This window comes from Thalassophryne amazonica, chromosome 16 (assembly GCF_902500255.1).
Source record: "Thalassophryne amazonica chromosome 16, fThaAma1.1, whole genome shotgun sequence".
In the NCBI taxonomy this organism is placed as follows: domain Eukaryota; kingdom Metazoa; phylum Chordata; class Actinopteri; order Batrachoidiformes; family Batrachoididae; genus Thalassophryne; species Thalassophryne amazonica.
The window spans coordinates 77,798,271-77,824,578 of record NC_047118.1 but is presented as its reverse complement, the minus strand read 5'-3'; the positions used below and the strand labels follow the sequence as shown (position 1 = coordinate 77,824,578).

The 26,308-nt window shown below is 39.7% G+C and overlaps 1 protein-coding gene across 1 annotated transcript; it reads left to right on the top strand.

Moving 5' to 3' along the window:
• The first annotated feature begins 717 nt into the window (after positions 1-717).
• Positions 718-24,312, top strand: ube2m (ubiquitin conjugating enzyme E2 M). The gene is made up of 6 exons (XM_034190393.1): positions 718-960; positions 6,326-6,420; positions 13,891-13,929; positions 14,142-14,245; positions 16,558-16,621; positions 24,011-24,312. The coding sequence occupies exons 1-6, from the start codon at positions 846-848 to the stop codon at positions 24,149-24,151; spliced, it is 558 nt and encodes a 185-aa protein (XP_034046284.1). The 5' UTR covers positions 718-845; the 3' UTR covers positions 24,152-24,312.
• Positions 24,313-26,308: the final 1,996 nt, after the last annotated feature.

Below are 26,308 nucleotides of genomic sequence, written 5' to 3'. Positions count from 1 at the left end.
TACCTCAGGAGATTTTAAGTTGTGTTGAGTGATTTTTTTTTTTTTTTTAAACATAAATGTTGATTGTGATAATAAAGTATTTTGTTGTCACGTTCAATGTTTGGCAAAATTCTATCCTAGGTCTTCTGGATCCTTTGGATCTATGAAGCTTAAATATGAAAAAGTATCAGTATCGGTATCGATATCGGCGATACTGGACCTGTATTTACATGGTATCAGATCAATACCAAAATTCCCGGTATCACCCACCTCTACCTTGAGCAAGATCCTTAATCCCCCAGTTGCTCCTGGTGAGCAGTTCAGGTCCTTGCATGGCAGCACCCTGACAACGACTTGTGGGTGTGTGTCGGAATGGGTGAATGTGAGGCATCATTGTAAAGCTCTTTGAGCTTCTGAGTCAGATGGAAAAGTACTATATCAATGGAATCCATTTAACATTTTAAGGAATGAAATTCCAAATTTCTCCAGCAAAAGCAGTGAAATAATGGAAGCTGGACAAAATGTATTTGTCAGAAGATGAAAACTTTTTCTTTTTTTATTTTCGTGTGTTGTATTTGGGAAACAGATGAAACATTGAACTAAAATTTTGTATTTCTCTGTGAAGCCATATATCTATGAGGCCAGGTGGCCTGGGAGCCCCTGGTGTGACGCCTGATTCCTGAGAATTTGAACATTGTTAATCAGTAAACCTCTAGCTACGCCCCTGCGCCCCCCCTAGGCTAGCACGGCGGCTAGCATCTTTTCCTCACAGACGCACCGGTTCCATCACCATTACGGTGCTGTTTGACGATTAAAATAAATCGCAGGGACAGAAGTATAGCCAATCAATTATCAAACATCTGAAGATGATTAAGCTCTTTTCCCTGAAGCAGCAGAAGAAAGACGAGGAATCTGCTGGAGGAAACAGAACAGGAGTCGGGGGGAAAAAAGCCAGTGCGGCCCAGCTCCGCATACAGAAAGGTAGGCTGCTGAATACCACGACAGCCCGGCGCTACAGGCCGCAGCCAGCAGGCTCACCGGCCACTGGTAACCGGCAGGCTGACACACCAGGCTCCAGTAACCAGCAGTCAGGCGCACAGCTCCGCGGCAGTTACCGTTACTAGAATGTCAGGTTAATGTCAAAACATATTTCTCAAATCTGAGGGCACACGAACTGAGTGTTAGCAGGCATAGTTTAGCATGAAATGCTAAGCGCAGCTAGTTTGCGTTAGATTGAAAACAAAACGCAGAGCAGCCAGTTAGCAGCTGTGCTAACATGTTAGCCGACAACAAAATACACTTCATTCATGACTACATTAATCCACATTACACACCAAAAATGTAAAGGACGCTCAACACGCTAACAAAGCTAGTTGGCTAACATGCTGTGTCAGCTTTCTGCAAGGTGCAAAATATATGGGTTATACCTGATCTGAGATCAATAAATTCATCAGCATTCTGATTGACACATACTCACTAGTGGTGAAAAGAATCGCCAGAATCATAATTTCAAACCATTTTTTTTTCAGTTAAATGTTATCAATAATTAATCAATTCAAACATCTATATTATATGGTGTATTGCATTCACTGGATAAAAAAAAAAAATTAGACAGCTGATCTCATAATTATGAGAAACTATCTCATAATTACGACATCATGATATTGTTATAACGAGAAAAGATCTCATAATTATGAGAAAAGATCTTGTAATTATGAGATCAGGATCTCGTAATTATGAGAAAAGATCTTTTATGTATATACTTCTGTACTTCCAGTCCCTCAGTATAGAAGCAGGCTGATTACGGAAGTGTATTGCATTCACCGGATTAAAAAAAAAAATTGACAGCTGTTCTCGTAATTATGAGATCTTTTCTCATTACATCAGGATCTTGTAATCATGAGAAAAGATCTCATAATTATGACATCAGGATCTCGTAATTACGAGAAAAGATCTCATAATTATGACATCAGGATCTCGTAATTACGAGATAAGGTTATTTTGATTTTTATTTAGTGTGTGTGTGTGTAATCGCTTCCGTACAATGTGCTTCCGTACTTCCAGTCCCTCGGTAAAGACAAGCGTGAGAATTCCCGAGTCATAATCGAAAATCGGCCAATTTGTAACCTCTGTGATCCACACCACGGCGCACACAAAGTGTGGTTTCCCCCTAAACTATTCCTGGATGAATGAAACTCCTACATTGAGGCGGGGCATAGGGCCCACAAACTGGCATGCTCCCGGGTGGGAGTGAGTCCACTGTGTCCCTCAGTGAAGACGCCCCTTGCTCCTCCCTGGACAACCATCCGGGAGCACTTCAGGGGAAAATCCACACTTTGTATTTGATTGCAGTGTGTTATCATTGGCTGAGCCTGCTTCTTTACTGAGGGACTGGAAGTACGGAAGTATATACATAAAACAATTTAGACACCTGATCTTTTCTCGGAATTCCGAGATTCTGATTTCATAATTATGAGCTCTTTTCTCATAATTACGATATCTTGATTTCGTAATTATGAGATCTTTTCTCGGAATTACGAGCTGAGCGGTCAAATGTTTTTTTTGTTGTTGTTTTTGTTTTGTTTTAATCCAGTGAATGCAATACACTTCCGTAATATTATTACTTTCCCTACTTTTTAAAATCTGACTGAATTTTAATTCTATTTGACATAAACAGGTTAAATCACTTCAGTCGTCTTTCTCTTTAGTTTAGCTTTATGGATGTCAGTCAAACTTCACACAGTGTTAACACGAAGACAAGAGAAAATAATTTTACTTTGACATCTTTAAGGGGAGATAATTGAACTCCTATTGTTATTTTTTAAATACATAATATTTGCAAGTTACCTTTACAGAGATGGACCACTTTAATCCAAAAATCTATTACTGCTGTATGACATTTATTTTGCCATCTTGATCACAGAGCTCTAATTTGTACTACCGGTAGTTTAAAGCAAATATTTTTATTTGAAAATGCTCCAACAGCAAAGTCTTGAATTTGTGATCATTAAATAAGTAATCTGTTGTTAAGATGTCATTAACTCATTTTGTTAAAAAAAATGCAGACATGATGTTTGATGTGCTTTGAAGACAGCACTCCTGTGGTAGGGGTGGTGGACAAGTGGTTAGTGCCCTTGGTGTCAGTGCAGAAGGTTCCCGGTTCAAACCTCACCCCTTCCAAATTTCTCCATGTAATACGGAATTGCATCAGGAAGCGCAGCCGGCGTAAAACCTGTGCCAAATCGGTATGAGTGAAAACAAGGGAGCAGCCGAAGGGACTTACTTTTTTAGTAAATGAGTGTAAACAAAGCTAAACTGTCCAAATTATGGTAGAAAAAGAAAGACTGAATTTTGTTTTCGTTTATTCATTTATTTGAGAGACAGTGTACAGCATCATTAAGATCATCACGGCAGAGATGAGTTGTACCAGATTATAGCTGAATAGCTAATTTCCATCTGCAGTCCCTGTGTACATCAAATAATTGAACCATATTTTAAAATTTATAAAATACAATATATTAGCACAATATTCTAAAATTCAAGTTCTAAAATTGCTCTCCCACAATAAATCGCTCCCACAGGTATCATATCACAATATCACAGTCTATCAATCAGTTTCAAGCATATAAATCCATGCCCCTAAAGACTCACTGTACTATTGCACATTTAAGTCTAAAAAACATGGAGTTAGACATAACATTAGACAATTTCACACACAAAAAAGAAAGAAAAAACTATCTAAGAAATTTATTATACTAAACAGTTTCTTACAAAAAAAACAACCCTCAGTCAATGCTGGCAGATCTGACCATTCAGCAGTTCTCTAGCACGTTTCCATCTAGCAGATGCTCAAAGCACTTTATAAAGAATAAACTGAATATTTGTAGATTTTAGTTTGCCGTTTGGTTAAAATACATTTTTTGAGATTGTTTTAATGGCTTAAGATAATGACATCTGCAGATTTCCTGCCCTGCTTTGCGTTTTTTACAGACTGACTTACTCTATTTTCCTGGTGGTGGCCAAGTGGTTAATGCGCTTGGTTTCAGTTCAGAAGGTTCTGGGTTCAAATCCCACCCCTGCTACATTTCTCCATGTAATGTGGAGTTGTGTCAGGAAGGGCATCCGGCGTAAAACCTGTGCCAATTCAACATGCAGATCCACCTTGGATTTGCTGTGGCGACCCCGAGTGCAAATAAGGATGCAGCCGAAGGGACTTACTTTACTTACTCTATTTTCCAGACTATAAATCACACAGATAATTCATAATTCATTGTCCAAGAAGTGAGTCAGTAACAGGGGAAAACCAACAAGTCACATTGTAAGTCGCATTTATTTTTGAATCATGGCGCTAGCTGTTTCATGCAACAGAAGCAAAATTAATTTACTCAATTATAATGCAAGAACGCATCAGTCGACAGTAGCTAATGGGTTAATTAAAGTTATAGAGCCACCCAAATTTCATCAAACTGACAAAATTTAGATTCTCTGATTGGCTGTCACCGCCTTCTTCTCAACATCCCTCCTCAAGTCTGGGGAAGCCCCCACGTGATATATGACATCGCCGTGGTCACTGTCATAATCTCTGTGTGTCGCTAAAGTAAGTAATTTATGGCTTGCTGTTCTGTTGAAATTTTTCCCTTCAAGGGAAATTTTAATTTTTTTCCTCGACAGTCCACTATTTAAAGGCTAATAAATAAAATTGTAGTGGTGTGAATGAAAATTCTTTTTATGCCTTAAATCTAAAAAGCTTGGTGGCCCTATACCTTTAATGTGAATGTAGAGGCACAAGTATCTTGAGTATATTGCTTCTTTCAGCCACTGAATAGATGATCACAGATAAGGTTAATGTGTAGTGTAATTAAAAATTTGAAAACGTGCCGCATTATTTTTTTGAAGCACAAACTCTCTGTCAAATAAACAAAGAATCTGCTGACATCTCTTAGAATTTCATCTCTCTTTGTGGGGTGATTGGGATTCATGAGTGACACATATGATTTCACATCCTCTTATGCACAAATTAAATTTCAGTTATTAACACACCCTCACAGCTAAATGCCCATAATTCAGAGGATATAGCAGCTAGAGAGGTTGTTTTGGTGTCATTTTAACACTCTGTTCACGTCCAGTAAATCCATCTCCATATTCTTTTCATCACATCAACCAGAAAAAAGTTACACAAATTTAAATTCTTAAAATATGAACCCCCAAAACATGTATCCTTCAAATTTCTCTGAATTCCTCTCAAAGTTAGTTCATAGTCTCAATAACATTCTGTGAAAATTTTGTGATGGACACTGATGGCCTCTGAGCTACAGGCAAATATATGTATCATGTTCATTTGAAAAGTACCATGGGTAATAAATCTTAACTACAGTACTTTTGCTTGCACTTGTTCATTGGCTGCTTTCATTTTCAGCTTGGTGTCCAAAGTAACTGATCTCTCGAGGTTGTAGTGCTTTGTGCTTCCACTTAAATGGAACGCAAAAGTGACAGTGTTGTAGATATATTAATAATATTTAGCCAAACGGGCCATAAACAGTGACCACACAGGCCCTGTACAGTACGGAGTGTTTGAAAATTTATGTTGAAAATGGTGCATATTCTCAAGCTTCTTCTTGTATTTTTTGTAAAAGCTGAGAAAAAGTTTAAATAGAAAACACAATTTTGACCTTCCTTAATAAAAGTGTACCTCACAAGACCATGAGAATCTGATTCTATGTCAGCCATGTATAAGAATCAGTTATGTGGAATTCTTGCCAGAATATGTGAACACTCAGATGTAAACAAGCTGATCCAAGATGGTAACATGGACAGATGAACAACAACATGCCTTCGGAGTTACATGAAATCAGAGTAGCATAAGCTGTCTGGCTGTCTATTTGCCAAGAGTTTGATATTCTTGGAGTAATTATACCATTTCTGATCAACAGGAATATTGTATTAACATATTACCAACAACATCTAAGGCTAAATTGACATTTGGGTTAAAGGGCCCACTTCGAAAGTATGAGGAGGCAGCACCCCTGTTCTCCGGTTTAGAAAAAACTTGTGTAGTTGATGACACACTATAGACCTAAACAAGTATTTCACAACCACTTTCTGTTAAAATATAAAAGCAGCAAACCTGTACATTTTTGTAGCTGCCGTAAATCATAATGTAGAGTCTTTTCTTGGTAAAATATCCAAATGGTTGATTATTTCCTCTTGGTTATCTAATTGTTTGAGCACTACTTCTGTTTTTGAATTTCTCATATTATTAGAAATAATTCCAAAATGACATTTCTGATGAATCTTATGGTGTACCCAATTAGTTTCCAGACTTTTACAATTGAAGTTTCTATCTCAGACATCAATGAGTTGAACCTTCCAAAGACGTGCGAGATCAACTTCTCTGATGACGATGACCTTCTTAACTTCAGACTCATCATCACACCAGATGAGGTGAGTTTACCAGTGTCCAGGATCAGACCAGGCTCTCACAGGAAACTTCATAAATGTGCATCCATGTGAAATGAATTTCATATTTAAAGTAGCTATATGGACCCTAAAGAGACTTAAAACAAAAAAGACAAAAATTTTTTTATTGCCTTTTTACCCAAGGCCATGAAAATATGGTCATCGGGTATGGCGAAGGCTTTGTATCCATCAGTCTGGCTGTCTATGTTTCTGTGCTCACCATAAGTCCAGTCCTATTACTGCCAGGGTCTTCAAATTCACAGGAAACATTCTTGGGACACAGATTTTTGACAGGTTCAAAGATGGCTAACCTTGACCTATTTTAAGAGGTCAAAAGGTCGTATTCTGTTTCCTGTATTTGTTCTGTGAATCATGCAAATCTGTCTTTTTGTGGGGGGGGGGGGGGGGGGGGGGGGTTGACAGCCAGTCAGAGTAGAGAGGCACTGTGACGTCACTGGCTCATCTCTCTCTGGCTGTGGAATCCGCTGCCAGACCACTGTGTTTCTGTGTAAATCTAATATATTTCTCATATATTATGTAAAAGCTAGCGAGAAATAATACACAAATAATGAATGTCTGAGTTCAATGGTACGAATATTTCATGAGGTGAAAGATGGTACGTTCCATCTTTCACCGAATTAAATATTCATTACATTGAAAGAATGAAAAAACATTCCTTATTTGTTTTGTATAATGGCTAAAATATATTCTTGTCATTTACTATTTTATTAATTTGAAAACAACAGAAAAGGGACTTACATTTGGTGTTCCACTGGTTTTTAATGTGAACAGTCCAACTTCAACTTTGAATTGGATCCAAAATTGTTTTCAGTCAACTTGGAAAACAGTCTGTGATGCAGTGCACTGACTTTGTGTACTTCCAAAAAAATGTCTTTATGTCTTAGAAGAATTAGCAGCGTCAGTTAGCTCCTTCAAATCATCGTCTGTCAGCAAAACAAATGCCGTTATCTCTGTGGCTAAATGCCACCCCCAGTAGTGTGAACATGCGCAGTGGTCAGGGTGTGCAATAGCAAATTTCACATATCATCAAAATTGCACTCTAAAAAAGAACTAATGCACGGTCAGTGAAACACAGTGGCAAATGGTATGAATAATCCATGTCACGTGACATACAACCCACCAATCAAATGAAAAGGATCCACTCAGCCGTTACATAAACACTGCTAAAATGGAAAACAGTTTTTGTAACCTGATAACACCTCTGGAGTGATTTGCAAGACATCTCGCGGCCATCAGCGCACACGCACATCCTCCTGTGGATGCCATTAAAAAGTAAATAAAATATTGTTTATGATTGATGGAGTTTATTCTGCATCGTCAATATAAACATACAGAGGTGAATGTATCAATGATATACTGATAACACAATAACGCATACACGCTTATTTCCAAATGTGATCCTTCTGAAATTATCAGGTGACAAAATAGAGGGGCTTGTTTGAACATGTACAAATTGTACATAAGACAATAGGATCTTAATATTGAATGTAAATAACAATAAATGCATAATTTTATTTGTGTGTGTGTAATATATATATATATATATATATATATATATATATATATATATATATATATATATATATATATATTAGTTTGCACTGGGATACCAAATCAAATCAATTTTATTTATATAGCACCAAATCACAACAAACAGTTGCACCAAGGCGCTTTATATTGTAAGGCAAAAGCCATACAATAATTACAGAAAAACCCCAACGGTCAAAACGACCCCCTGTGAGCAAGCACTTGGCGACAGTGGGAAGGAAAAACTCCCCTTTAACAGGAAGAAACCTCCAGCAGAACCAGGCTCAGGGAGGGGCAGTCTTCTGCTGGAACTGGTTGGGGCTGAGGGGAGAGAATCAGGAAAAAGACATGCTGTGGAAGAGAGCAGAGATCAATCACTAATGATTAAATGCAGAGTGGTGCATACAGAGCAAAAAGAGAAAGAAACACTCAGTGCATCATGGGAACCCCCCAGCAGTCTAAGTCTATAGCAGCATAACTAAGGGATGGTTCAGGATCACCTGGTCCAGCCCTAACTGTAAGCTTTAGCAAAAAGGAAAGTCTTAAGCCTAATCTTAAAAGTAGAGAGGGTGTTTGTCTCCCTGATCCGAATTGGGAGCTGGTTCCACAGGAGAGGAGCCTGAAAGCTGAAGGCTCTGCCTCCCATTCTACTCTTAAAAACCCTAGGAACTACAAGTAAGCCTGCAGTCTGAGAGCGAAGCGCTCTATTGGGGTAATATGGTACTATGAGGTCCCTAAGATAAGATGGGACCTGATTATTCAAAACCTTATAAGTAAGAAGAAGAATTTTAAATTCTATTCTAGAATTAACAGGAAGCCAATGAAGAGAGGCCAATATGGGTGAAATATGCTCTCTCCTTCTAGTCCCCGTCAGTACTCTAGCTGCAGCATTTTGAATTAACTGAAGGCTTTTCAGGGAACTTTTAAGACTACCTGATAATAGTGAATTACAATAGTCCAGCCTAGAGGAAATAAATGCATGAATTAGTTTTTCAGCATCACTCTGAGACAACACCTTTCTAATTTTAGAGATATTGTGCAAATGCAAAAAAGCAGTCCTACATATTTGCTTAATATGCACATTGAATGACATAGCCTGATCAAAAATGACTCCAAGATTTCTCACAGTATTACTAGAGGTCAGGGTAATGCCATCCAGCGTAAGGATCTGGTTAGACACCATGTTTCTAAGATTTGTGGGGCCAAGTACAATAACTTCAGTTTTATCTTAATTTAAAAGCAGGAAATTAGAGGTCATCCATGTCTTTATGTCTGTAAGACATTCCTGCAGTTTATCTAATTGGTGTGTGTCCTCTGGCTTCATGGATAGATAAAGCTGGGTATCATCTGCGTAACAATGAAAATTTAAGCAATGCTTTCTAATAATACTGCCTAAGGGAAGCATGTATAAGTGAATAAAATTGGTCCCTAGCACAGAACCTTGTGGAACTCCATAATTAACCTTAGTCTGTGAAGAAGACTCCCCATTTACATGAATAAATTGTAATCTATTAGATAAATATGATTAAAACCACCGCAGCGCAGTGCCTTTAATACCTATGGCATGCTCTAATCTCTGTAATAAAATTTTATGGTCAGTATCAGTATCAAAAGCAGCACCGAGGTCTAACAGGACAAGCACAGAGATGAGTCCACTGTCTGAGGCCATAAGAAGATCATTTGTAACCTTCACTAATGCTGTTTCTGTGCTATGATGAATTCTAAAACCTGACTGAAACTCTTCAATAGACCATTCCTCTGCAGATGATCAGTTAGCTGTTTTAACAACTACCCTTTTAAGAATTTTTGAGAGAAAAGGAAGGTTGGAGATTGGCCTATAATTAGCTAAGATAGCTGGGTCAAGTGATGGCTTTTTAAGTAATGGTTTAATTACTGCCACCTTAAAAGCCTGTGGTACATAGCCAACTAATAAAGATAGATTGATCATATTTAAGATCGAAGCATTAATTAATGGTAGGGCTTCCTTGAGCAGCCTGGTAGGAATGGGGTCTAATAGACATGTTGATGGTTTGGAGGAAGTAACTCATGAAAATAACTCAGAACAATTGGAGAGAAAGAGTCTAACCAAATACCAGCATTACTGAAAGCAGCCAAAGATAACGATATGTCTTTGGGATGGTTATGAGTAATTTTTTCTCTAATAGTTAAAATTTTATTAGCAAAGAAAATTTTAAAATTAACAACTGCAAATTATAAAGAAGACAATGCTCATATGGCTGAGGGTATTTTAGCATTACATTATAATAGTTTGTATTTATGTGTGAAGAACAGTGGTGTTCCTGGGATTACAGACGCTGCAGCGGGTCTGTAATCAACCGCTTTTGTGATAGCTCCACTTTGAAAATTGAACCAACGAAGCAGTGCTCCGACCGCTTTGTTGGTTCTCTGGTTCTGTGCTTCGCTGGTTTTCAGAAACAGCAAGTCCACTTCTTAACCCCTCTCATTTAAAGATGTCGATCATGAGTCACTTTTGTGCGGATTAAAGTCACTAACTGGGACTCTTTGTCTTGTTGCGGGCAAGAAATGAGAATCATCCTCCGTTCTGTTCGCACAGCTCCAAGCGCTGTGCCGCTCTCTGCCGAGTCAAGGTAGAGCCCAGCCAGAATTAATAAGTTCAAAGCGAATCGCCATTTTAAATCAGACACCAAACATTGTAATAAAAACAATAAACTACAATCAACCAAAATATTTTTTTTTTCCCTCCCAAAATGAGACGTCCTGCATTCTTTACGAATTACATTGATGCTGATGTGCAGCGCAGCCGAGTGAGTGCAGGTCAGAGGCTATGGAGTGACATTTATCCCATTAATGTCTGAAAGGAAATGCTTTTGACAAAAACTACAGATTTTATTTATTTCTATTTATGTCCAGAGATCAAGGATCCACAATGTAGAGTTTATTTAAGTCCAGAAATCAAGGATCCAGTGACCAATTTCATCTTTGTTTACTTTAAGATTCAATAAAATGTTGTTGACATAGAAAACCTGTAAAGCCTACTTTTCGTACACAGAAAATTCACAATAGGTATTGATAAGGGAATCGATAAGGAATTGGATCGGTAAGCGGAATCCATAATGGCATCTATCGATAAAATCTTATCAATACCCATCCCTAGTAGTGATACACCACTATGTGTCTTTGAAAAACATTGGTTGGCTATAATTCATTATATTAAAAATTGTGAACATTATCATATTTACTTTATCTTGAAAGAAGTGCAGAGTTCTTTGACCGCTGATTGGCTTTAAATGGTTTTTGGAATTGGATGCATGTCTAATTTTCTATGACTTTTACAACATGAGCAAGTAGATTAACAAGTGTGTTCAGTGTGTTTCCAGTGAAGTGTTAAACTCCATTTGAAATACTCCATGAAATAGTTCAACCAAGGAAATTGAGAAAGTGCAAGGCCACCATTAATTGGTTTAATTTTTGACCAATGAGAACCTTTTATTTTGCCACCAATAACAAGAAATCATAATGGCTCCATTATTAACAAGTTAAATCTTTAGCTTCTTGGCAGGTAAGAATAATTCTTTAATGTTGGGATTTCCTGATCAATCATCTATATTAAAAATAGCCAAGTGGCCTCTGTGTGCGTGTGTATGGCTTTGATCACACTGAAACTGGGTAGAGCTGACATTTTCCATTTGGTATGCTTATGAATTTTGGGTCAAGGATGAACACTGTGAAAACGGAAAGTTGATAGGACACATGTTTTTGGAGAAATTAGCAATTTTAGCTAACCAGTAAACAATGTACGTTGTGCTGCAATGCACCGTGGTAGTTTGGGGTTTAGGGTTTAAATGTTGTTATTGTGGTTCATGTTAGTTTAACAGTGTTGTTAGTGGTATTGATTTATTGTGTTTTTGTAGTTCACTTGGTTTAGTTAAAGTATCATGTTGCCGGTACCATGACTGAAAAGTGTATTCCATTTGATGTCTTCCACCACTATCTCAGATTCTGCATATCTAAATTTAGAAGCACCTGCTTGCTGCAGAATGTGGAAAGGACAAAAAGCTCTCCGTGCTGCGTGCGTGCGTGTGTGTGTGTGTATAACTTCAACCACAGGGAACCTGTGGATAGCTGATATTTGCCGTTTGGTATGGTTATGTATTTTGGGTCAAGGATGAATGACACCAAAATGGAACATTGATAGGACTAATATTTTTGGAGAAGCTACAGATATCAGCTAACAACACTGAACAATGGACATTGCTAACAACGGTCTGGACTCACACACCATTCCAGCAGGAGATGGTAAATCATCTTTATATTAAAAGCGTGTGTAGGTGTGTGTGATTTTATTTAGTAAGTTCAATGCAAGTACATAATATAATTGTAAATATATTAAAAATACATGTATGACACAAGAAAGTGAAAACACTTATTTCCATTGTGGTCCATTAAAAATCAAATGACAGAATAGAAGTAATAATAAAATAATACAGATGATAATTAATGATAAAATGATAATAGTATTTAGCTGAATAATAGTGTGTGTATGATAACAAGAACCTAAATAATTTATAAATATATTAACATTAAAAATTACATACTTAACTGAAATGAAACGGTTGAGTTCTTCTAAAAATGATTGAGGTCTAAAGCTCTAAAAACATTCTGGAATCACACACCATTCCAACTCATTGCTTAATTTATTATCACCCTTGTAAAATGTCAGCTACCTATTTTATAAACACTAATCTAGAGCCTGGAGATCCCCACGGGCAACACGTTAGTTGTTATTAGTATTACCTCCATCCCACTCATTTAATATTGAGTATCTGCTGATTTGTCTTTTTTTTTTCTTTCTTTCTTTTTTTTTTTTTTGGATTGATTGATTTGATTTATTCATTATTAAAATGTCATTGTATAAAATAGATACAGTAACACAATAAAAGGATAACATAATAAATCGAGTAGCACATATTAAAGCAGCAGGTTTATTCATGTGCCTTTTGAAGAAATCAATAAGGAGAAGTCGTACAACACAGCCCGAGGAACATCACTGAACAGGTTGTACCCTCACCGAAAAACATGACATTTGTCTACTTCCTCGGTTGCCTGGAACAGCCTGTATGACTTTCTTTTTCTAAAGCAAAAATCCATAGATTAGGTAGGCTGTGATGTTATGCATCCGTCAAAGGTTTTGATTATTTTTATTAAATATATGTCATGCTGTAGAGATTTGTTTTCAGTAGGTTTAAAGGGTATATGTTTAACAATTTTTTAAAGTAGTTTTAAGAAACCCAAATTGTGTGTGTATGTGTGTTTGTTTTTTTTTAACTGTCATAAAACAATTTAAAATATGTAAAAGCACACAAGTGGCCAAACATTTGGATTTCGCTGTATATTTTATTTTTGTCACAGAAATCATAGTGGATACATGAGATGATGCTGCACATACACGAGCAGACTGAAATGTAGTTACTCCTGATAATATCAACGTTACGGTGTTGATTACCATAGTGTCAGCTTTATCATTAATAGCAATTTAATAGTGTTTAGCTTCTTTCCATAATGTTTGATTGGCTTCTCATAGTGGTCATGTGATGTCAGAGATTCATAACTCACAGATGAAGGTGGAGGTTATCAGATGTGTGTCTGGTTATGTACGCTAAATCTCAAAGTTTATGGATTGCATTGAAATTTTGTGTGACCTGGAACAGAACGGATGATATTTTGTGTTTGTGTCTCCACATTTGAATAGAATTTTTAAATTATAAACTTAGAAAAATACTTCTGAATTGGCCAAATCATGAAGTCTGGGCTCAAAACCAGATGTCAGAATGAATCTTCTCCAGCTTGATGGTTTTACTTTGTTCACATTTGACACAAAGGTATTTGTGATAATGACTGAAGAATTTTTTGTCTTTTCTCTCACAGGGTTTTTACAAAGGAGGAAGATTTGTTTTCAGCTTTAAGGTGACAAAATCTGTACTGTCTGTATGTGTGTGCTGCTGCTTCATTTTATAAAGCCTCATCATGTCGACCTTTACACTTTTACAGAGTTAAAAAAAAATTTTTTTAGACCTCTTTTACTCTGTAAATAAGCTCACTGTCTCCTACTAAAAATACAACAATAAACAATGATCCAGACACAGACCATCATTCCTCTTTGTTGATGTCATCTTCAGGTAGGACAGGGTTACCCCCATGATCCCCCCAAAGTAAAGTGTGAGACGATGGTGTATCATCCCAACATCGATTTGGAAGGAAACGTCTGCCTAAATATCTTAAGGTCTGTGTGATTCCAGCTCCCCCCCCCCCCCCCCCCCCCCCCCCGTAATAAAGCCTCCATTACACAGGATGGCGTCCTTTGAGAGAGTCTGTTGTGCATCCTAAAAAATTTGTTCACAGAAGGGTTGTGAAAACACCTTTCTTTGTAAGTGCATTGTTTCAGTGTTTTAAAAGATCAAATTTCTTGGTGATATATGCATTCCCCGAACATCCTCTGTGCAGCGACCGTGGAGTCCTGTGCATCCACTGAGCTTCCATTGTGCGTCCTCTGTGCAACACTTCAGCAACCAATGGTGTTCTCTGAGCATCTGTTCAGCAGTGCTCCTGAGACCCGTGAGAATTTTGGGGTGACCCTGGCGTGTGTTTTGCGACCATATAGGGCACCGCAGTCTCGTTTGAACCCTGCGTTATATCGCAGGATTTGATCGCTTACGGGGACCTCCACTCCCGTTGTGCAATATGTACACAGCACAAGTTCACACAGAAAAATGGTGTACTGTTTTGTTTTCAGCTGCAATCACCAAAGTAGTCATGAAAAGTTTTTTTTTTTTTTTTTTCGGTTCCCAGTGGAGAAAGGAAGACGAGGCAGATGGGCGACATCATGTTTGTAAGTGTTAGCCTACACAGCTAATGAGAGTAGCTCCATTCTCTCGCTTGCAAAACCGCGTCAAGACGTCTGTGCTCCGGGTCATTAACTAACCGAGACCCAAGTCTACTTTTCACCACATCGTCACTTTTTATTTGCATTTTCACTTTGTTTGCGTGTAATTTGCCCAAAAACTCATTGAAAATGCCTTGGTTTTCTCCCCAGAAGTTTCGTCATATGCGTCATATTTTACCCCTTTATTGCCCACTCTCAAACGAGACTGCGGTGGTCAATTTGTCAGACTATATATATATATATATATATATATATATATATATATATATATATATATATATGAGGAATCGGGGGCGTTTCCATCACTCTAGTAATAAGTAAGTAAAGTTTATTTATATAGCACCTTTCAAGATAAAATCACAAAGTGCTTCACATAAGAACCAAGAAATTAAAACAGCAGATACATAAAACCATCTTATACTAGTGTGTGTCTTGAGCTTCACTTTAAACATTTTGATTGAGTCCACAGAACATAGGCCCAAAGGCAATGCATTCCACATTTTTGGAGCCACCACCTTGAAAGCACAAGTCTCCCCTGGTCTTGTCCACCTGCAAAAGAAGAAACATCCTATGAAGATTTCGTAATGGACAACAATGTTTTGCTGCATGCCACCTTCCTACAAACTAGCCACGCACTGGTCACATAGAAAAGATTTATTTATCTTCTGAGACATGTCACAGTCCATGACAAACCAAATGGCATTTTGGGATGTTCTCAGGCACTCGACCATACCATCTTCTTCCTCTGTGGAGAGGGTTGCTGCCACTTCTCGTTTCTTTGCCACTACCAACACCTGTGTCCCACTGTCCGACATCTCTGAATCTTCTGAGTCATGCAAGTGGTACGGGACTGACTGCGGCATTTGCCAGTTGATGTCTGTGGCTCCTCTTCCTCAAGGCCATCACGTCAGCACTGAATGGCCTCCTGAGAAAATTATACCAGAGTAGGAAGACAGCGACTCTTAGCCTTGGCAGGTTTTGAAGCTTTTGGAGGCATGTTCTTGGTTGTGTTTCTTCAATCTGCGATATCAACGTCAGTGAGTGGAATGAAAAAACGTATGGGCCTGTATTTATAGGTTGAGAAAATGGTGTTGGAGGACTCGCTTGAGCACAACAATTGGATGCTCAATAGATGCAATTTTGAATGCACAGTGAATACCATTGGATGCTCAAAGAATACACAGGACACGCCCAGGTCGCCCAGTGCACACTCAGTGGATGCTCAGTAGTCAGCAGTAAAAACACCATTCATTCAGCATCTGTTGGGTATCCTTTGAGCATCCTCCAGCCTCGACGTCCCTTCTGTGTTTGTTTGGAACATGCTCCAAACTTCATGGCGACCACGGCTTCCTGTATGCTTCTACTGAGCGTGCCTCGTCTGACCTTGTCATGTGCTGTGCATTATGTCAGCATCCTGTGGTGTCCTCCCCAATTTTCTGGTCGATCCAGGGACGCAGAACGGACTCTGTCCCTGTGTAAAGGGGGTTTAAGTGGAAGTAATGATAGTTGGTTGTGATTGGTTCAACTGAGCCTTCTAGATTTAAAATAATAACTAGTAATCATTTCTGAATTAAGCTTGTTTAAAAATAAGGATTTTTGATTGCCAGGTGTGATAAAGGCTTATTGACATGTTTGTTGTTTGTTTGTGTCAGAGAGGACTGGAAGCCTGTGTTGACGATAAACTCCATCATCTACGGCCTACAGTATCTATTTCTAGTGAGTCTGACTTTTTTGTTTTTATCACATTTATTAAAGTTCTGTCTCATAGGACTGTACTTTTCACTGCTTGTCAAAATCAGAACTTCAGAGTAAGGTTGAGATCGATCCAATCTATCTGATTCCAATACCAGTGTAATTCAAGTATCGGAAAATACTGATATAACCTGCAGCGTTTTCCGATACTGGAGAGAAGCCATGTCTGTGAAACATCTTAAGTGCTGCATGCTCTGTGCTCTATTTACTGCTGAGTGTGAGGGAGGGAGGGGGAGGTTTCTGAACTGAAGCCGGGTTTGTTCTGCATTCGTGGGTTTCCTCCTGGTTTAGAAAGGTCTGTGCCGCTGAGCACAGATTCTCTGAAAAATGAACTGAATTGTTACAGTTTTACAGTTGAAAGGCTTTATGTTTCCAAAAAGTTCCAAGTTTGCAGGAAAACGGCGAGTGAGCAAACGGAGAGAGTGAGTGAGGAAGAGAGAGAAGGAGAGGTCTTTTTATTTTTTTGCTCCAACACTTGCTTTCACAATGTAAATGTATGTTTCAATTGAAATTGAATTGAGAGAGAGAGTGATGGGGGAGAGAGGACTTAATTTTTTATTTGTACTGTAACACTTGCTTTGACAATGTCGGCATATGTTTCCCATGTCAAAAAAACAGCTGAAATTGAAAATTGAGGGGAGAGAGAGAGAGAGCGCGCGCGCTGTTTTTTCTGTTTTACATCTGTCAAAATAAGTCTATAGAAGTCTACAAGTATACCTCTATAAGTATACCTTGTCCTTCAAACTCGGGCTGATACAGATACGAGGGGCATGATACAGGGAGTGATACATAAACAGACATGTAATAACATAATCACATATTACAACAAAAATAAAGAACAATAATTATACACATGAATCATGTAGAATGAATAACGCAGGTAACTCGTGTCCTCTTCACTGATGTCTCACAACTTCAGTATCAGACTCAAGTTGTAGAATTCTCCCTGCTAGGGAGGTTAAAACTCTCACCTTGACCAGACATCTTGGTTGAATGAAAGTATTTGGATCCTGTATCAGGAACCTGCACTTGTTACCAGAGTAACACAAAATGGGGGCTCTTTATTGGATGAAAAGTGAGGCGATACAAAGGCTGGTATTTTCAGTGTTCTTTTTTTGTTGTTTTTTTTTGTTTTTTGTGTATCGCCCTGTTTTAAGATTTGTATCACCCTGATTTTATTGTCACAGTTTCCAGGGCAGTAAAACTGATAGGACAAGTGATTTATCAGCACTAATTAGGGCCCGAGTAGGCAACGTCCTACGAGGACCCTATTGTAATTGCGCTGTTTATTATTATTATTATTATTTATTATTATTATTCTCACTCTTGAAATCGAAATTTCGGCCTCTTCCTATGCTCAAAAACTCACCAAAGTCGTCCGGCCGGATCCGTAATTCAATATTTTGGGGGCCTCGCACATGGTCGCAGAAAAATCGCGAAATGGCGCCCCCTAGAAATGTTAAAAAAACCCTCCGCTTTGGGCTTTTTTTTGTTGTAGCCTCACGAAATTCGGTACACATATTTACCATGCCAGGACGCACGAAAAAGTCTCTTACTGTCACGGTGAAATATCGACAGGAAGTCGGCCATTTTGATTTTAAGTTTCGATTTTGAGCAAATTTTTGCCATTTTTGGCCATTTCCACTACTTACATTTGAACGAACTCGTCCTAGGGATTTCATCCGATCGACTTCAAATTTGGTCAAAATCATCACAACACAATGGTGATCAAAAGTTATCAAAAGATTCTAATTAAGTCAAAAGGCGTGGCTGCTAGGGGTCGTCAAACTTTGGCAATCTTTTCGGAGCACGCCATTTCACTTCGAACGGCTGTCACGCCCACATACTTCATTGTAGATCCTTCAAACTTGCTGGACATGATGAGGGCTCCGCCCTGAACGTCTGCATATCTTAAGTTCCCACCTGCGCCATAGCACCCCCCGGGTGGTGGTGGGAAATGTCCTATTTTACTTTAAGAGGTCCTGATGTCACATACTTAACCCAATCAACTTCATTCCACTTTTAACACATGCAGAACAAATTGGTGAACATAGGCGATAAACGCCATGAAGTTACGAGTAATGGCGTCCGTGTGGCGGCGTACCGAATATTGCCCATTCGCCATGAAATTACGTTCTTCCTTTTGACGGCTTTAATTTTGTCACATCATCATGAAAATTGATACACAGGTCGAGCACGACAACCTCTTACAATTCATAGGGGCGTCGCCCATGGGCGGGGCAAAATGCCTCAATAGCGCCCCCTTGAAACTTTCAAAAACCCCTCCACATAGGGTTTTTTTTTGGAGTAGGGAGATGAAAATTGGTACACATGTGACTTGCATAGACGTACAAAAAAGTCTCTTGCACCATGGGTCTACTCCAAACAGGAAGTCGGTCATTTTGAATTTTCTTCTCATTTTGGCGTGATTTCCACATGTTGTATTTGAACGAAGTCCTCCTAGGGATTTTGTCCAATGCACTTCAAATTTCTTCCACATCACCCACAGACGATACTGACCAAAAGTTATCGAAAGCTTTTCTTTATGTCGAAGGGTGTGGCCGCTATGGCGCCGCCATTTTGACCCTTCGCCATGGAACATTAAAACAGTTACTGATGTCACATACTTAACACCATCAACTTCATTCCACTTCTAAAACATGCAGAACAAGTTGGTGAACATAGGCGATGATCGCAGTGAACTTACAAGTTACGGCTTCTGTGTGGTGGCGTACCAAATATCGCCCCTTCGCCATGAAATTACGTTCTTCCTTTTGACGGCTTTAATTTTGTCATATCATCATGAAAATTGATACACAGGTCAAGCATGACAACCTCCTACAATTCATAGGGGCCTCGCCCATGGGCGGGGCTAAGTGCCTCAATAGCGCCCCCTTGAAAATTTCAAAAACCCCTCCACATAGGGTTTTTTTTTTTTTGGAGTAGGGAGATGAAAATTGGTACACGTGTGACTTGCATAGACGTACAAAAAAGTCTCCACCATGAGTCTACTCCAAACAGGAAGTCGGCCATTTTGAATTTTCTTCTCATTTTGAAATGATTTCCACATGTTGTATTTGAACGAACTCGTCCTAGGCATTTTGTCCAATGCACTTCAAATTTCTGTGACAACATTCAAAGATGATACTGACCAAAAGCTATCAAAAGCTTTTCTCTATGTTGAAGGGTGTGGCCGCTATGGTGCCGCCATTTGATCCTTTGCTATGGAACATCAAGTCATGATAACTCCTTCATGCTTTGCCTGATTGACTTGAAACTTCACATGTATGATGACGGTTGGCCCCTGAACACACCCAGCCCCTCTGTTTGTACACTGAGTGCCCCCTAGTGGATGAACAATCAACATGTCATAACTCCATGATGCATTGTGTGATTTGTTTAAACTTTTAACTGTGTGATGAGTGGTGCCCCTGCATGCACATGCCCACATGTGGTCACAAGGGCACCCAGTGGCCTGGGTAGGCGGTTGCGCAGAACGAGTGCCCGTATATGACTGCTTGCAGTCCTAGTTTTTCTTGTATCTCATGAGGGCTGGTTTATCAGTATAGGGCAGATTTTTGTTGTAATATGTGATAAATAAAAGTACTTAGTTCTTTCACCGAAACATAAAATCTAGGCTTTCATCTTAGATGTACTTTCTGGCAAATTGTAGCTGAACTTTCAGGTCTTCTTTTTAACTCTTTTTCCTACTCTAAACAGTTTATCATGAACCTGTATAACCGGGGATACTAATAATAATATGTATATGTCGCGGACATGAATGAGTGAAGCTCTTCAGCATCTCACCATGTCATTTAGGTCCTTCAGACTTTTTTTTTTGGTAAGGCTGTACAATATGGCCAAATTATCGTATCTCAATATTGTCATATTAATATGATATACGATATGACTATGATTTCACACAAAGTGCAGCAACAGTAAAATTTAAACATTCTTAAACAAAAAAGTAATAATATCACACTCATTTTGCACTCATCATAAGGTTAGGATACTGTGCCCTCCAAAAGTATTGGAACACTTGGTATTTCACACATTTAAATTTGTTTTCCATTTCAAATACAAGAAATACAAAACAATATAAACAATAAAAATTTCTAAAATTATCTTTCTCAGACTCAAACTGAAAGCAAATCTCTAAAATTTGATAATACCTGTAAATAATAATCAGTTTTATTGCCAGTTTTATTCAGACAAGTCAGGGGATGGAAACATGAACGTTTCCAAGTCACTGAATATGTCTTGGACTTTATTTACATCAGTTATGAAGAAACACAAAAGTTTCTTTCACCAAAACATGAATGATGATGAAAAGATGAAAACCAAAAGGGGTTCATCTCAAATGTACTTTCTGGCAAATTGTAGCTGAACATTCAGGTCTTCTTTTTAAGAAAATTCTCCTTTACACCACGTCATCAGGAATCTGTATTTTATATTTTTAATTAATTTGTATCAAGTGTAGACATTTGCTTTTCAGTTTGAGTTTAAGGAAGATAACTTTAGATTTATGTATGTATTTGTATTTGAAATGGCATAAACAAATTGAAAAGTGTGAAATGCCAAGTGTGTCAATACTTTAGAGTACAGTTGAGAAATACTCTGTGGCATGTGTATTTTTAAGTGAAATACATCATCCTGGTGTCACTCAGAGAGCAAAATTAAGAGTTTAAGTCTTTCACACAGTAAAATGAAGCGGTTATTTAATCAACAGCTGCCTGCTCATTTAAAAATCACTGGAGACGCACTCATATATAAGACAACCCAAATTAAAGGAGAAATGCTGCTTTTAACAACCTGGGCCTCATTTCTTGCATAAAATACAGTCCTTTACTCACCAATATAACTTTGGTGTCATTATTAGGCCATGATTCAAACGACATGTTCAGTTCAAATCTGAGGCCAACATTTTTCTTCTTCTACTAAGGTGGATTAGAACGTTTTGTGGTACACAGCACCAACTACTGGACAGGAGGAACCTAGCAGTCAGTGTGACTCACTGATTTCAAAATGCAGCTCTTTTCAACCAGACGTGCAGTGCCATGACATGCCAATCATCTGTGTTCAGTCAGATTTCAGGGGAGTCCAGTACAACCCTGGCCTCCACTCTAACTCCACCCATGCCAGGAAGTATCCAACTTTTGACATTTCCTGTTTCACTGTGGACTCAAAATTTGGCACTTCCTGTTTGTGACTCCCTGTACTACGAGCGAGCTTTGCGCCACTGTGGATTGGTGTATCCCTACTTCAGAGAAGGAAACAGGTCTAGAATTTCATTGTCCTGTAGAGGGCAGCAGCATGCCTGCATTTTGAACCTAATATAAACACTACAGTACTGTCACAACAAATCAATGTTTTGCCTGTAGTCGTCTTCAAGAATGATTTGTCAGAAGCCTAAAAATCTTGGCCTCTGAGATGTACACTCAACAAAAATATAAACGCAACACTTTTGGTTTTGCTCCCATTTTGTATGAGATGAACTCAAAGATCTAAAACTTTTTCCACATACACAATATCACCATTTCCCTCAAATATTGTTCACAAACCAGTCTAAATCTGTGATAGTGAGCACTTCTCCTTTGCTGAGATAATCCATCCCACCTCACAGGTGTGCCATATCAAGATGCTGATTAAACACCATGATTAGTGCACAGGTGTGCCTTAGACTGCCCACAATAAAAGGCCACTCTGAAAGGTGCAGTTTTGTTTTATTGGGGGTGGATACTAGTCAGTATCTGGTGTGACCACCATTTGCCTCATGCAGTGCAACACATCTCTTTCGCATAGAGTTGATCAGGTTGTCAATTGTGGCCTGTGGAATGTTGGTCCACTCCTCTTCAATGGCTGTGCGAAGTTGCTGGCTATTGGCAGGAACTGGTACACGCTGTCATATACGCCGGTCCAGATGTCACCACATGTCCGGTGAGTATGCCGGCCATGCAAGAGCTGGGACATTTTCAGCTTCCAAGAATTGTGTACAGATCCTTGCAACATGGGGTCGTGCATTATCCTGCTGCAACATGAGGTGATGTTCTTGGATGTATGGCACAACAATGGGCCTCAGGATCTTGTCACGGTATCTCTGTGCATTCAAAATGCCATCAATAAAATGCACCTGTGTTCTTCGTCCATAACAGATGCCTGCCCATACCATAACCCCACTGCCACCATGGGCCACTCGATCCACAACATTGACATCAGAAAACCGCTCACCCACACGACACCACACACGCTGTCTGCCATCTGCCCTGAACAGTGTGAACCGGGATTCATCCGTGAAGAGAACACCTCTCCAACGTGCCAAACGCCAGCGAATGTGAGCATTTGCCACTCAAGTCGGTTACAACGACGAACTGGAGTCAGGTCGAGACCCCAATGAGGACGACGAGCATGCAGATGAGCTTCCCTGAGACAGTTTCTGACAGTTTGTGCAGAAATTCTTTGGTTATGCAAACCGATTATTTCAGCAGCTGTCCGAGTGGCTGGTCTCAGACGATCTTGGAGGTGAACATGCTGGATGTGGAGGTCCTGGGCTGGTGTGGTTACACGTGGTCTGCGGTTGTGAGGCTGGTTGGATGTACTACCAAATTCTCTGAAACGCCATTGGAGGCGACTTATGGTAGAGAAATGAATGTTCAATACACGAGCAACAGCTCTGGTTGACATTCCTGCTGTCAGCATGCCAATTGCACACTCCCTCAAATCTTGCGACATCTGTGGCATTGTGCTGTGTGATAAAACTGCACCTTTCAGAGTGGCCTTTTATTGTGGACAGTCTAAGGCACACCTGTGCACTAATCATGGTGTCTAATCAGCATCTTGATATGGCACACCTGTGAGGTGGGATGATTATCTCAGCAAAGGAGAAGTGCTCACTATCACAGATTTAGACTGGTTTGTGAACAATATTTGAGGGAAATGGTGATATTGTGTATGTGGAAAAAGTTTTAGATCTTTTGAGTTCATCTCATACAAAATGGGAGCAAAACCAAAAGTGTTGCGTTTATATTTTTGTTGAGTGTAGTTTATCCACGAGGAGCACTGGGCACAGTCCATCAACTGGGACTTAAATCTGACAAATAGGTCTGCACTGGTCTTTAGACAGATTTAAACCAGAGACAATCAGTGGTCTGTAAATCAACTGCAAAACAGCAGGTTGACGCAGGCGTGCAAATGGACTTTAAACCACTGGACCTGCACCGTTGCCTTATGATGACTGGACCGGCGTTGGCCTGTACACAGACTTCAGTCGACCACATTCGGTTTGTTTGTTGCTGATATGAGATGGACATAGGCCGCTGTTTTTCTGTGTGATATTGTTGATGTCCTCCTCCCCAGGAGCCGAACCCTGAGGACCCGTTGAACAAGGATGCAGCAGAGGTTTTGCAGTCAAGCCGGCGGCTCTTTGAACAGAATGTCCAGCGCTCGATGCGGGGGGGCTGTGTGGGATCCACCTTTTTTGAAAGGTGTCTTAAGTAACTCGGCGTCCCTTTGTTCAACTCGCCGCCCCCTCCCTCATCTTCACCGCCTCCTCTCATCCTCTTCTCCCCTCGACTCCACCGCCCTGCTCGCTGGTGGCGGCAAACGGAAGGCAGCACATCAGCCGCTTTACTGTTTCAAAACAAAAGATAAAGACGAAGATTCTCCCTTCCCCGTTTCTGTTCCACTTCCATGACACAGCGTTGTGCCATCACCACACCACCGCAGACGCCGTCCTCCAGAACACAAAGCTCATGGCTGACAGCAAACAGCAGCCAAGAATGAAGATGGAGAATGGGGCGGAAAGGTGTGGGCGTGGTCACCGGTGATGTGAATTCCGCCATGATGATGGTGTGTGTGTGTGTGTGTGTGTGTGTGTGTGCGTGCGTGTCGGCGTGCTCCAAACTCACCTGCTGCATTCAACAGTGTTTTTACCCTCTGTGGGAGGAGCTTCTGAACCCAGCTATCCTGGATCACTGTTGGAGGTGCTTCTCAGTCACAGTGGGAGGAGCTTCCCTCAGGTGGGTGAAACTCCACCTACATGGTGGGAGGAGCTTCTTAGTAATTGAGGGAGCAGGCTCTCAGGTAATGTGGGAGGAGCTTTAGGTCACTGTTGGAGAGTTTCTGAGTTTCAATGGCAGCAGGCAAAAGCTCAGATATGCAGTGTGCACTGGGTATTATGCTAACCAATGAGATCACAGCAAACTGATCTGATGCTAACCAATGAGATCACAGCAAACCGAGGTTAAACACGAGGCGTCCGTCACCAATCTTTCACCTTGTCCCAAGTTTGGAGTGAGCTGCTGACTGGGAGAGTTTAGAGGGGGTGGGGCTATGCTGACGTGGGAGTAGGGGGGCTATGTGTTTAGTGGGGTGGGATTTATGGGATGGGCAGGGCTTTTTGTATTTTCAGTTGGGAGTGGTTACAGAGGGGAGGGGCTTAAATGTTACAAATTATTGTGTATATTGCAACCTGGCTGTTAACAATGACTGCAATATGATTTATGTTAAATAAAATAAGAACTTGAATGATTCTAATCTTTGGTGCTCATGTGTCAGTCTGACAAATCAGTTTTTCACTGTCACAAATTACAAAAATGTATTTTAACTGCAAGTGGGCGGGGCTGGAACACAATCTAATTGTGTAAATATCATTTAAAATGGTTAAAGTCACCACCAGCAGCATAAAGTTACCTGAGGAACACAATCATTTTGAGATAAAGGCAAAACAGGTTTAGCGGTTAGCATTGTCGCCTCACAGCAAGAAGGTCATGGGATCGCATCCCACCTGTGACCTTTCTGTGTGGAGTTTGCATGTTCTCCCGGTGTCTGCGTGGGTTCCCTCCAGCTGCTCCGGCTTCCTTCCACATCCAAAGACATGCAGGTTAGGTGAACTGAAAACTTCACATTGTCTGTAGGTGTGCATGCGTTTGTCCGTATGTGGCCATGTAACAGACTGGTGTCCTGTCCACACCCTGTGACTGCTGGGATAGGCTGCAGCCCCCCTGGTGGCCCTTAATTGGAGTAAGCGGATATAGAAAATTGATAGATTTTTGAAGTAAGCACTTGCTCGAGGCTACGGTAGCTAACTTGCTACCCTCAAACATAATAATGTACATATGTACTTTCAAGTTGTCACACCCCCCCCCCCCCCTTTTTTTAGCTGATGTATATCCATGTTTTTGGACAAGTACGTACTCAACAGCAGGATTTTATAGAAGTTCACACATGGCAAATTTACTGGATACAGTTTGTTCAGACCACAGGTAATCACTCTACGTGACTTTTGATTGGATGTGTTAAAGTTCACCAAAATTTGCTGTGAAACCGGTTTACTAAAGTGAATATTTGCTATTCTTTAGATAATTTTAGTGAAAATTGGCCTGTTGGACTGCTCATGCAGACCAATAAACATGACCAGAGAAGTGCTGTCTATAAATATATTGGACAAAAATATAAATGTAAGACATGTTTTTTGCTCCTATTTTTCATGAGCTGAACTCAAAAGATTTAAAACATTTTCTGTCTATGGTAGAGAAATGAACATTCAATTCATGGGCAACAGCTCTGGTGGACATTCCTGCAGTCAGCATGCCAACTGCACGCTCCCTCAAAACGTGACATCTGTGGCATTGTGCTGTGATAAAACTGAACATT